The 14,623-nt window shown below is 42.0% G+C and overlaps 1 protein-coding gene across 1 annotated transcript in view; it reads right to left on the bottom strand.

Moving 5' to 3' along the window:
* EXTL3 (exostosin like glycosyltransferase 3) overlaps positions 1–14,623 on the bottom strand; it is a 155,756-nt gene that overhangs the window by 42,243 nt on the left and 98,890 nt on the right. The window contains exon 2 of the mRNA XM_082251133.1: positions 12,099–12,226. Coding sequence (XP_082107259.1) covers positions 12,099–12,226 — 128 coding nt within the window. The remainder of the gene's footprint in view (positions 1–12,098; positions 12,227–14,623) is intronic.

Here is a 14,623-nt window from a genome sequence, read left to right as displayed (position 1 = left end):
ATTTTAAAAAGAAAAATACAAGGCGTTCTGTAAACGGCGCCTGTGCTGAGAAAGTGACCCAGGTGGTTACTATGCAGAATGGCAGCTGCTTGGCATGGGCCATGGAAGACAGTGGTGATTCCCATCAACAGGCAAGCTCACAGGTATTAACTACAGCCAATATAGCGCTTGCGTTTCAATCTCTAACTTGCTGAGCAGTGGGAGGGGGGGGGGGGAAGTGAAGCTTTTAGGGTTCAGGGACATTAGTATTTGCAGGGAAGCGCAGCCAGTGCATACAGTCTCCCATAAAATTGAATGGCTGTAAGTGGCCATACTCTTGTAAACCCTGATGCTTCTTTGCTTAGGTGTTTAACCATTCACACACATGCGCTAGGTGATTAAAATGGCTAAAAACATCCATGCGCATCCATATTTTCTAGCTAAAGATAATAGTAAGCTCCTTAAGATTTCAATGATGTATAGGCTTACTTTAATGGCGGGTCAGGGCTTTATTTTTTAGCTACAAGAGGAGGTTTAAAAAAAACACATAGTGGGGAAAATAATTATTTGATCCCCAAGCAAAACATGACTTAGTACTTAGTGGAGAATCCAATGTTGGCAAGCACAGAGGTCAGACGTTTCTTGTAGTTGGTTACCAGGTTTGCACACATCTCGGGAGGGATTTTGATCTACTCTTATTTACAGATCTCTTGGCAACTCAAAATTTTAGACCCTTCCATAAATTTTCTATAGGATTAAGGTCTGGAGACTGGCTAGGTGACTTCATGACCCTTAACGTGCTTCTTGAGCCACTCTTTTGTTGTCTTGGCGGTATGTTTTGGGTCATTGTCATGCTGGAAAACCCATCCACGACCCATCTTCAGTGTTCTGGCTGAGGGAGGAAAGTTCTCATCCAAGATTTTACAATACATGGCCATTGGCCCCTCAATGCAGCAAAGTCGGCCTGTACCTCTAGCAGAGAAAGAGCCCCCAAAGCATAATGTTTCACCTCCAAGCTTGACTGCAGGGATGGTGTTCGGGTCATATTCAGCATTTTTATTCCTCCAAACATAGCGAGTTGAGTTAATGTCAAAGAGCTCAATTTTGGTCTCATCTGACCACAGCACTTTCTCTCATTCCTTCTCTGAATCATTTAGATGTTCATTGGCAAACTTCAGACGGGCTGTACATGTACCTTCTTGAGGAGGGAGACCTTGCAGGCGCTGCAGGATTTCAGTTGATGGCAGCGTATTGTGTTACCAATGGTTTGTTTGGTGACTGTGGTACCTTGAGATCATTCACAAGCTCCTCCCGTGTAGTTCTGGGCTGATCCCTCACTTTTCTTATGACCATCCTTACCACAGGAGGCGAAAATTTGGAGGCGAAAACAGACTGAATGCGATTGATGGTTATTTTGTATTTTTTCCATTTGTGAATAATTGCTCCAAAAGTTTGTCTCCTCACCAAGCTTCTTGCTGATGGTCTTGTAGCCCATTCCAGCCTTGTGCAGGTCTACAATCTTGTCCCCGACATCCTTTCACAGCTCTTTGGTCTTGCCCATTATGGTGAGGTTTGAATGGAAGAAAGATTCTGTGGACAGGTGTCTTACATACACATAACAAGCTGTCCTTAGGAGCCCCCCAGGCCTAATCTGTGTACCACATGAACATATATTGTGGGAGCCAGAATTATTGTTGGTTGGTAGGGGATCAAATACTTAATTTACTCACTTGAACTGCAACTCAATTTATAACATTTGTACCATGTTTTTTTCTGGATTTTTGGTTGATATTCTGTCTCTATCATTAAAAACACACCTATGATAATTATAGACCCTTCATCTCTTGGAAGTGGGCAAACTTACAAAATATGCAGGGGATCAAATAATTAATTTTCCCCACTGTATATTAAAATGTTTATAACTGTAAAGGATGTGTGGGCACAAAGCGCTTCAAAGCTATGCACGTCATTTACAGCACACTATGATCTCCAATACAACAGGTGCTTTTCCAATGACCCTTCGCCTTATACCTCAGCCACTCTGGTGGTGATGTCTCCCTGTCTCCTTACACAGATCTATGCCTAAGGTGTGAGAACGCTGATTACTGACATAAGTCAATGTTTTCTTGTACAACTTTTCTTAAGATTTACCAAAATCATATAATATGAGGTCAAACCTAAACACTTTCAATTTGTATGCAATCAGGCAGGCCCTTGCACTACCATAGTTGAAGGTAAATCTAAAGGAAATTGAATTAGAAAATTTAATAATGTATGGCCAGCTTAACCCTTAAAAAGGCTGCTGGATTGTTTCTGAAACACAGCATGTCTTGCTGATAATTGTCAGAGCTATATAGTTCTGAAAGATAGCCGACAAAGTTCTAAACTGCAACCAGATGACACTCCTGATCATATCTGGGTATCCCTGGGGAAGAACAGGACAACCTAATGTGGATAATTTAGAGAGGAAAGAACACAGAGCTGCTTTATAAACTGTTCTTCATTAATATGACATAATCTATACCAGAACACTTCAATCTCACCACCGGTTTGGTTATGAAACAGCTGATCCATGTGCTCATTTTATTTCTCTGTTTAACTTCTATTAAAACAATGTACTGTTTATAGGGGTGTGTGGGTTTTGTTTAATATATATATATATATATATATATATATATATATATACATATACATATATACATATACATATATACATATATATATACATATATATATACATATATACATATATATACACACATATATATATACATACATACACTCACAATAAAAAGTGTTACTAAACCCAGGAGCCTACATTCACTCAATCTGCTCTCCCACAGTACACAGAACATAGAAATGCATCTATTTTATCAAATACCTTTTATCATCAGCAGCATACAGCAGTTTTGTGACTTTTATCAGTGTCTGGTTAAAGCTTGTAGGAGGAGTTTTCAGTCTACTCTGACTGTCCTATGAGGCTGCAGGACCATTAACCCTCTGGCTGGACAGTGCTCATTGGCCCTGTGCTGATAACATGCACCCTCCTAAGAAAAAAAAAAAAACATCTCTAGCAATACACACCAAACTGAGCATGTGCAGAGTGACTCCAAAAGGCTCGGTCTTATCAGGAGATGGATTGGGGATAGTGGGAGAAGGGGAAGATCAGAGAAAACAAGAACAGCCAGCCAGCCTTTGGCTACCTAAGTTTCTATAATGGCAATGTGCATACATATACTCCAGAATGTTATGAAGAGTGATGAATTGCAATTATTTTCAAAGTCCTTCTTTGCCATGAAAATGAACCTAATCCAATAAAAACCACTTCCACTGCATTTGTGAAGAAGGCTTCAGGGCACCCAAGAAAGTCCAGCAAGCACCAAGACCATCTCCTACAGCTGATTCAGCTGCGGGATCAGGGCACCTCCAGTGCAGAGCTCGCTCAGGAATGGCAGCAGGCAGGTGTGAGGGCATCTGCAAGCACAGTGAGGAGAAGAGTTTAGGAGGATGGCCTGGTGTCAAGAAGGGCAGCAAAGAAGCCACTTCTCTCCAGGAAAAACATAAGGGACAGGCTGATATTCTGCAAAAGATACAGGGATTGGACTGCTGAGGACTGGGGTAAAGTAATTTTCTCTAATGAATCCCCTTTCCTATTGTTTGGGGCATCCAGAAAAAACCTTGTCCGGAGAAGAAAAGGTGAGCGCTACCATCAGTCCTGTGTCATGCAAACACTAAAGCATCCTGAGACCATTAAAGGGGTTGTAAACTGCTGGGTGCATTTTTTTTTTTTGTGGTCAATCCTCAAGAGGCGTGTGAACAAAAAAAAAAAAAAAAAAACACATGAATATGCTTTGATCTAAACCATCTAAACCATTGTAGCTCTGGCTGTATGTTTCAGGTCGCTGTCCTGCTGGAAGGTGAACCTCCGCCCCAGTCTCAAGCCTTTTGCAGACTAACAGTTTTTCTTCTAAGATTGCCCTGTATTTGGCTCCATCCCATCAACTCTGACCAGCTTCCATGTCCCTGCTGAAGAAAAGCATCTCCACAACATGATGGTGCCACCACGTTCCCTGGTGAGGATGGTGTGTTCAGGATGAGGTGCAGTGTTCGTTTTCTGCCACATGTAGAATTTTGCTTTTAAGCCAAAAGTGAAATTTTGGTCTCATCTGACCAGAGCACCAAATTCCACATGGCTTCTCACAAACTGCAAATGGGACTTCTTATGGCTTTTTAACAATGGCTTTCTTCTTGTCACTCTTCCATAAAGGGCAGATTTGTGGAGAGCACGACTAATAGTTGTCCTGTGGACAGATTCTCCAACCTGAGCTGCAGCTCCTCCAGAGTTACCATGGTTCTCTTGGCTGCTTCTCTGATGAATGCTCTCCTTGCCCAGCCTGTCAGTTTAGGTGGACGGCCATGTCTTGGTAGGTTTGCAGTTGTGCCATACTCTTTACATTTTCGAATGATGAATTGAACAGTGTTCCATGAGATGTTCAAAGCTTGGGATATTTATTTATAACCTAACCCTGCTTTAAACTTCTCCACAACTTTATCCCTGACCTGTCTGGTGTGACGCTGTTTGTTCACGGAGGTTCTCTAATAAACCTCTGAGGGCTTCACAGTAGTCATTGCAACTTGAGGTCATGCAGATATGAATGGAAATCACGGAGTACGACTTGTCATGCGACTTTGCAGTCCCAAATCGCAGGAGTGTGAAAGGGGCCTAAAGGGGGATGAATACAAATGCAAACCAAACTTTTTAGATATTTGCAAAAAATGTTGAAAACCATTTATCATTTTCCTTCCACTTCACAATTAGGTGCCATTTTGTGTCGGTCTATCACATAAAATCAAAATAAAATACATTTACGTTTTTAGTTGTAACATGACAAAACGTGTAAAGGTTTCAAGGGGTATGATTACTTTTTTCAAGGCACTGTATACCATAGTAACATCTGACAAAAAGATCTAAAAACAATGAAGCAGCAGACTTTTTGAAAATTAATGTGCGTGTCATTCTCAAAACTTTTTAGCCACGGCTGTAAACTGGCACCTAATTCTTCACACTGGTCACCAATGTAAGTAGAATTCTTCCCACTGACCACCAATGCAAGGTACATTCTTCCCACTGATCACCAATGTAAGGGACATTCTTCCCACTGATCACCAATGTAAGGAGCATTCTTCCCACTGATCACCAATGTAAGGAGCATTCTTCCCACTGATCACCAATGTAAGGAGCATTCTTCCCACTGACCACCAATGTAAGGGACATTCTTCCCACTGATCACCAATGTAAGGAACATTCTTCCCACTGATCACCAATGTAAGGAGCATTCTTCCCACTGATCACCAATGTAAGGAGCATTCTTCCCACTGATCACCAATGTAAGGAGCATTCTTCCCACTGATCACCAATGTAAGGGACATTCTTCCCACTGATCACCAATGTAAGGAACATTCTTCCCACTGATCACCAATGTAAGGAGCATTCTTCCCACTGATCACCAATGTAAGGAGCATTCTTCCCACTGATCACCAATGTAAGGGACATTCTTCCCACTGACCACCAATGTAAGGGACATTCTTCCCACTGATCACCAATGTAAGGAACATTCTTCCCACTGATCACCAATGTAAGGAGCATTCTTCCCACTGATCACCAATGTAAGGAGCATTCTTCCCACTGATCACCAATGTAAGGGACATTCTTCCCACTGACCACCAATGTAAGGGACATTCTTCCCACTGATCACCAATGTAAGGAACATTCTTAACACTGATCACCAATGTAAGGAACATTCTTCCCACTGACCCCCAACGTAAGGGACATTCTTCCCACTGACCACCAATGTAAGGAGCATTCTTCCCACTGACCACCAATGTAAGGAGCATTCTTCTCACTGACCACCAATGTAAGGAGCATTCCTCTCACTGACCACCAATGTAAGGCGTATTCTTCTCACTGACCACCAATGTAAGGAGCATTCTTCCCACTGACCACCAATGTAAGGCGCATTCTTCTCACTGACCACCAATGTAAGGAGCATTCTTCCCACTGACCAACAACGTAAGGGACATTCTTCCCACTGACCATCAACGTAAGGGACATTCTTCCCACTGACTCCCAATATGAAGGAACATACTGCGTATTGACCACCAATGTAAGAAACACTCTTCCCACTGATCACCAATGTAAAAGACATTCTTCCCACTGATCACCAATCTAGAAGGAATGTCTTCACAGATCTCAAATGTAAGGGAAAACATTCCACTGACCACTACAACTTTTATTGTCTGCATTTCTTTACGTGCCACTGTTTTTTTTTTTTTTTTTTTTATAAGTTTAATTACATTATTTTTATTGCAATGTTGCTATTTAGAGCAGCCCTGGGTAATACGCAAGGTGTTATCTCAATGGTTCATCCAAGTCTGTAAAAGGCCGGTGTACGGTATTCACTTTCATGCATATGTCATACTACTGAAGGCCGGGGGAAAAGGGAGGTACGTTTTCTTTAGCACGTATATGGCAGGCTATTTATACATAACTGGGAAGAGTTACCTAGCATTTTAGCTTAACTACCCTGTAAACAGGACCTGACACTTCCAAAGTAACAGCAAGAGGCTTATCTATTAAGGCAGCGTTCTAAAAGCAAGAAGGGACTCATCTTTCAGCGTGGTTTTACCAGGCGATTTTATGTGGCACAAATACTTGAACTACTATATCCTGCTCAGATGGATCGTGTCTAATCTCTATACTCTCTATGACCTGCCTGCCTTCGCTGATGCAACTTCCTTCACCATGACATGGGATTGATCGAAAGAGGCATCTGAAGCATAGTGTTGGAGGAAAAGTGCCGGGTTACAAAAAATGGCATAAAAGTCAATACTGAATAAGATTCTGAAGCTAGAAAATGAAACGGTAAATGTGGACAGACAAAATTACCCAATAAATATTACAATTTAAAATAGAACTAGAGAGGCAAAAATAAACTATTAATCACAACTTCACTGATTATTACCGAGCCCTATATAATACTAAGGTTAATTATTCAGGAGATGAACTCGATCATTATCTACAGGCAGTGGACTTTCCAGTCTTAACTGATAGAGATAGGGCCAAACTAGACGCCCCTATGACTCTTTTGGAGATCCAGGAAGTGGTGGCCTCCCTAAAACCCGATAAGACACCAGGACCGGATGGAATTCCTGTTGAATTCTATAAGGCACATATGGACCTTTTGGGCCCATATTTATTAGCCACTCTTCTAGGATCTCTAAAGGATGGGGAACTCCCTAAAACAATGAGCGAAGCGGTTATTGTTGTGATCCCTAAACCAGGGAAGGACCCATCACTATGTTCATCATACAGACCTATCTCTTTATTAAATGTTGATGGGAAGATCCTTTCAAAAGTCTTAGCCAATCGACTTAATAGTGTTATTACAGGATTGATCCATCCTGACCAAACTGGATTCATACCTGAGCGGGGTACTGATATCAATATCCGGAGATTGTTCACACATATGGCCTTGGCGTCGGGGGGAGGAACAGGTGTGGTCGCCTCCCTCGACGCCGAGAAAGCATTCGATTCTGTTGAGTGGCCATTTCTCTGGAAGATCTTATCTAGCTTCGGGTTTGGCCCTAATTTCGTCTCATGGATTAAGCTTCTCTATGAGAACCCTACAGCTAGAGTTCGTACTAATACATCTCTATCGGATAAATTCCCTCTATTGAGGGGTACCCGACAGGGATGTCCGTTATCCCCAGCCTTGTTTGCCTTGGCTTTGGAGCCGCTAGCGATTATGTTGCGGGCGGACCCACAAGTCCGAGGCATTAAGGTGGGGGTCATTGAAGAGAAGTTGTCTTTATATGCAGACGACACCTTGATTTATTTGGCGGATGCATCCACATCATTACATAGGGCCTTACAATTATTTGACATCTTTGGCCGTTTTTCAGGTATAAATATTAATTGGTCTAAGTCCGTCCTTTTTCCACTACACCCATCGATATCTTTAATTGATACACATACTCCGTTGAAATGGGTACAGGATATGGTGTACTTAGGCATCAAAGTGGGTCCAACACTGGAGGTATATCAGCAAAATAACATTGACCCTTTAGTTTTACAATTAAATAAAAAGTGCGCGTCTTGGCGCATGCTTCCCTTGTCCCCCGTTGGCAGAATTAACTTAATAAAAATGAACTATCTTCCGAAATTTCTGTATTTCTTCCGTAACTCCCCCATTGATATGACTAGAACCTTTTTTTCGAGATTAGAAAGTATTATAACAACTTTTGTATGGGCCGGGCGTACTCCACGAGTCGCAAGACGCACGCTATACCTTCCTCTTGCAAGAGGAGGATTAGCGCTTCCTAACTTTAAATTGTATTTTTGGGCGGCCGTCCTGGTGACGGTCCGGTGGTGGTTCTCTCAGCCCAAAACTAATTCTGCAGTTACACTAGAAGCAGCACTATTGGGTTCATATGCGGCCCTTAGTAATCTTGTTTTTCGGGGGGAACAGGCACATCCTCAAATAACCAGTCTGATGAAGACTGTCCTGCGGATATGGACTCGGGCGCGGGTGATATATAACACACCATTGCATATATCCCCCCACACTCCGTTGTGGGGTAATCCTAATTTAAAACATTTATATCATCTCCCTGATCCACAGTTATGGGCTGCTAGAGGGATTGTGACTATGAAACATGTTATTAAAGATGGAAGACTTCAAGGCTTTAATGCTCTTCAGTCCACCCATTCATTACCTTCCACCATGGGGTTTCGTTACCGCCAGCTTAGTCATGCTATGCGGGCTCAGTTCCATGGCCCTGTTGTCCTGGAATCAGACCCCTTGGAGAAAATGTTAACTTTTAAGGTAATAGGGAAATCTCTCTCTGCTATATACTCCATACTCTCAACAGATCATAGTCAGTCCCTTGAGAAAACCTATAATAAATGGAAGGAGGACATTCTAGATCTGACTATTGAAGAGTGGGAGGATTCTGTTAATAATTATATCCCCTCAATGATAGCGGCTAGGGACAGATTTATACAACTCAAATTCTTACATAGAGCATATTATACGCCACAACGTCTTGCCAGGATATTCCCCACGAAAGATCCTTTGTGCATTAGATGTGGGCATGAAATAGGTACATTCTTACATGTTGTTTGGTCGTGCCCTGACCTGGCAACTTTTTGGAAAGAAGTGACGGACACTATTGGCGAAATCTTTGACATTATGATTCCTTTGGACCCAAAGGTAACTTTATTGAGTAACCTTACAGAACTGGCTGGGGATAAATATGCTAAAATGTGCATTACATATACCCTGTTTTATGCCAGGAGAGAAATCCTTTTGCGATGGAAGTTACCCGAACCTCCCACCCGATTATCCTGGATAGTTGCCATTACTAAGACACTCCCATTCTACCGTTTTACATACGGTAGTAGGAACTGTCCAAAAAAATTCGATAAAGTCTGGTCAGCCTGGATCGACGCTGTAGGTGAGCTAAAGTCACCGGTCCCATAATGATATAAGTAGGTTCTTATTATTATAATTAAGAATTTCCCCTTTTTTTTTTTTTTTTTTTTTTTTTCTTCTCTCCTTGTTTCTAAACTGGTTTATTGACATTCCCCTTCCCTCCCTCTCCCTAAGAATTTTTTTTTTTTTTTTTTTTTTTTTTGTGTGTGTTAGTAGGTACGGATAAAAATATTCCTTGTGCAGAGTAATGTATTGTATTGGAATGTTTGTGATGTTTATATGTGTAACAATAAAATAAAAAAATTTAACTGTTAAAAAAAGAGAGGCAAAAATAGAAAAAGACATATGATTCAGTCTGTCACTAACATTAAAAGAGCAATTTTTGTTTTCCACTATATTTAACCTCGTCTTTAACCACCTCCTTCCCAAGCCCATTCTGACCCTTCACTCCTACATGTAAAAATCTACCTTTTTTTGCTAGAAAATTACTTAGAACCCTCAAATATTATTTATATATATATTTTTAGCAGAGACCCTATAGAATAAAATGGTGTGTGTCGAATTTTTTATGACACACAGTATTTGCGCAGCGGATTTTCAAACGCAATTTTTTTTGGAAAACAAATACATTCATGATTAAAAAAAAAATAAAAAATACACCATCTATTAGACCCCAAATCTCTACTCTAGCCTCCCATGCAGCTGATCAGACCGAGATAGGTCCGAACGGCTGCATCTCTGGCCACTAGTGGCCAGGTAAAACAAAGGGGCGGAACCGGGAAGTGACAAATACTCGTCGCTCCCAGTTTCCAGGGTTACAGAGAGAGGGGAACAACCTCAGTTCCTCTCTCTCTGTCCCAGGCAGCCATCCCCATCGGCCGCATCTGTCCCGGCCTCCACGATAGGACCGGAGAGCCCGAGAGAGGCGGCGGTGGGACCCCCTTCCACCACCCGCAGAAGTGATCGAATGGCCACTCATGTCACTTCTGCCTTCTACAGAATCGCCGGGTGAAAATAATGGTACCAGGATGATGCCCGGTATAACCGCTGAAACCCAAGGACGTATGGGTATGTCGTTAGATGGGAAGTGGGTAACGTGTAAATCATTAGTTCCATTAATCCGCAAAGTAATGGAGATGGTCAAAGGCAGTCATGTTTCAAGTCCAGCTTGAGTAATAACTATGGCTGCCCCAGAAAAACAACAGAGAAATGAGCAGAGACATAAAGAGACACTTAGGGGTCCATTTACTAAAACTGGGGTGTGCAAAATCTTGTGCATGGTAGCCAATTAGCTTCTAACTTCAACTTTTTCAATTCATCTTTGACAAACAATTCTAGAAGCCATTAGGTATGCGCAGACTGTTCCAAATGTGCGCAGAGCGTGTTCCAGATGTGCCTGGCTACATCCTAATCACCCCATGCAATGCAGATTTCCCCTGCTTCCTGGGCCCCCACTCGGTAACGATCTCTGTACTCAGTCCCTTTCTCTGTCTCAAAGGTGACACATCAGGGGTCTGTTTAGACCCCTGTTACTTCAACAAAGGCCCCCCACGGGGCTCCTACAAAAAGTGTAAGGCTACATTCACATGTCGGTGTAGCGATCACGGGCAGAATCACCGCGATTCTGCCCACGATCAGGAAATCATTGCAAGTCGCGGGACGCCTGTGCGTTACCCATGAGTTGCAATAGCACCCCAAACGCTGTGCGATGTTGCCGCGATTTCCGCCTGCCGAAAAAAAAATCGCGGGATGCATGATGCCCAAAAAAGGGACAAGAGCTTCTTTGGGGCGTCATGCGTCCCGCGATTTTTTTTGCGCGATGTTACCGCGATTCGGCAGGCGGAAATCGCGGCAACATCGCACAGCGTTTGGGGTGCTACTCACACACAGGCGTCCCGCTATTTCCAATGATTTCCGGATCGCGGGCAGAATCGCGGTGATTCTGCCCGCGATCGCTATGCAGGCATGTGAATGTAGCCTAAAAAAAAAATATTGTAAATAAAAATAAATAAAATTGTAAAATATAAAAAATAAAAAAAACTACTGACACCATCCAAGTTTTAATACATTTTGCAATGTTTGTTTACATTTAAAGAGTGCGTTTATACATTATATATATATATATATATATATATATATATATATATATATATATATATATATATATATATATTGTGGGTGTGTGTGTATGTATACATACACAAACGCACATGTGTGTTGGAGCTTTGAGGTGCACACCCTAATGCAATAGGCAGCTCACACCTATGCTGGAAGCTGATTGGTTTCTATGCAGAGCTGCACCAGATTTTGCACTCTCTAATTTTAGTAAATCAACCCCCCTTAGTGTTATTCACAGGATTACCATGTGAATATAAAGGAAAAAAGCCTGAATAAAAATAATGCAGCCACTACATCAAAGAACAGGTAAGCTGCAACATATTTTTTTATTTTTGAGTTGAAAAGCAATTTATCATTCTCTGCAGCAAGCAGCAGTGAGGGTCAGGAGACGTGACCCAAATGCACAAAGCACTGTGTAGCCTAGCCCTGGAGGCAGAAGGTGACATATTTCTTTTGGATTACCTGTTCAAAATATTTAGGAGACTACATTATGAAAAAGCAGCTTACCGGAAACCAAACATGATTTCATCATGGCGGAGGTGAGCATCGTCATCGATGGAGAGGACAGCCTCGGTCTCTATCTCATCCCAGGGAAGGAAACGATTATTTAGACTGTTCTTTTCTGTGCGCACCACCTGATGGAGGAAAGAGAGCATCAATATATATGTATGATGGGAGGAAATATACGCTAAACAGCCAGAAATACACACTCTACAACAAAATGGCCCCTGCCCCCACCTATAACTGGCCTTCATAGCAAAGAGCACATGGAAGGGTTTTCCGTTTTTGTCTTGCAGAAATAGATACTCTGTTCAATACTGAACAGGACTACATTTTTGTTTTCCCACTTATAAAAATCGGAAGCATCAGCCTTAATGCTGATAATTGTTTCTCTCGGGCGATTGTTCACAGTGATGCTAACCATATAAATTCATGAATTTACAAGAAGATGGTGTAATACATATACAGAAAGCCCACATGATTCTGAAAACCACCAAAAGTTTGATTTCTCAACCCTCCAAAAACAACGTTCCTCACCGGTCTGATATTTAAGACTTGGCTAATTTACTAAAAATATAGTGAAAAGGTCCAGGTGGTCATATGCGATCATAGAACAACCTCAAAGAAAAAAAAAAAAACAACCCTCCTTGCTCACCTGAAAAAAAAAAGCATAAGCAACAAAAAGATGAGCTAGCTGCCTTGGCATGCTCAAATAATCGCAAATAATTTCCTTTAATGATCATGTTAACTCCATCAAAGAAGCCAAATTGGAGCATGAGCTGTCCTTTGATCTTGAAGAAGGCTGGAAATATGGACCAATCACTTGACAGTTCAACAACTGCCTTCATCATTTATCTGCTGCCCATTCTGTATACTATAAAACCCACCAACAAAGGCCAGAATGCCATTTTTTTTGCAGCTCTAGGATAAACCAGGTCTCAAAGCTGTAAATGGCTAATGCCCTCATTGAGGAAATGACTAACCAGAGGTTTAGGCTAAAGTCTTATTGAGGAGATGACTAACTGGTGAGTCAGATGTAATATTGGTTATAAAAGTACTCGAAAGCCTCTTCAACTAAAAACTACAGCCAGAGTATATATCAGGGGGTCTTCAAACTGTGGCCCTCCAGTTGTTCAGGAACTACAATTCCCATCATGCCCAGTCATGTCTGGGAATGTCAGAGTTTTACAATGCCTCATGGGATGTGTAGTTCTGCAACAGCTGGAGGGCCAAAGTTTGAGGATCCCTGGTATAGAGTGTGATGGGGCAAGCCCCTTCCACTGTGATAGTATAGAATACAGGATTCGCATTAAAGGCGAATTTCTAGACTATCGTTGGAGCAGAGAAAGCTGTTTCTGTAGGATTCTGTAGTCCCGGATCAGTGCCTGGAGCTTGAAGTTTCCACTGGGGATGATTTACTAAAGCTAAAAAGTGCAAAATCTGGTGCAACTCTGCATGGTAGCCAAGCAGCTTTAACTTCAGCTTGTTCAATTAAGCTTTCACAAGCTAATCTAGTTGGAAGCTAATCTAGTTTTAGTAAATAAACCCCAAAGTGTCTTGGGTGGGATGGAATCCTGTGTACAGATTTTACCAGGTGCCAGCAGCCTGTATGAGTGCACAGGTGTGCAGGGCCGTTATACTCAAGCCTGAGGATAGCTCTGGGTCGTCGTCGCCCCCCCCCCCCCCCCGGTCCAGTTTGGACAGGTTCAACTCATTGGGAAAAAGCATCTACAACAACATGAGTATAATCACCCTAATACCACAGGAAATATAAACATTTACATATTCCTAAGGCTACATTCACACCTGAGCGTAGCGTTTTTGCGTGTTTTTTACCGCGATTTTACTGCGATTTACAGGCGTTTTTTGTGCAGGCGTTTTTAGATTGAATAGAAACCAATGGAAAACGCCTGTAATCTGCCCAAAAAGAAGCTCATGTATTTTTTTGAGCGTTGGGCGTTTTGCTTACAGCGTCAAAACGCTCAGATGTGAACAGGGGCAATTGGAAAAAAATAGGATTTGTCTTGTTGGGCGTTTTGAGAGCTGATCCTAGAGCAGAAAAACTCCCCAAAAACGCCCCAAAACGCCTAGATGTGAACGGAGCCTAAAGAACTACCTAATTGTATAAATAGAAAACAAAATGTGAGCAGGAAGGCTTGAGGCTCCGTTCACATCTAGGCGTTTTGGGGCGTTTTTCTGCTCTATGATCAGCTCTCAAAACGCCCAACAAGACAAATCCTATTCATTTCAATGGCCCCTGTTCACATCTGAGCGTTTTGACGTTGTATACAAAACGCCCAATGCTCAAAAAAGTACATGAGCTTCTTTTTGGGCAGATTACAGGCGTTTTCCATTGGTATCTATTCAATCAAAAAACGCCTGCACAAAAAACGCCTGTAAATCACGGTAAAAATCGCGCGAAAACGATACGCTCAGGTGTGAATGTAGCCTGACGCAGAAGAGAGACTGTGGGTTTGATGGACTAAAACTGGAGAGTGCAGAATCTGGTACAGCTGCGCATGGTAGCCAAG

The sequence above is a fragment of the Pelophylax lessonae genome, assembly GCF_965119305.1.
Source record: "Pelophylax lessonae genome assembly, chromosome: 3".
NCBI lineage: Eukaryota > Metazoa > Chordata > Amphibia > Anura > Ranidae > Pelophylax > Pelophylax lessonae.
Note: the sequence above shows the minus strand (reverse complement) of the source record. Positions and strands in the feature narration are given on the sequence as shown.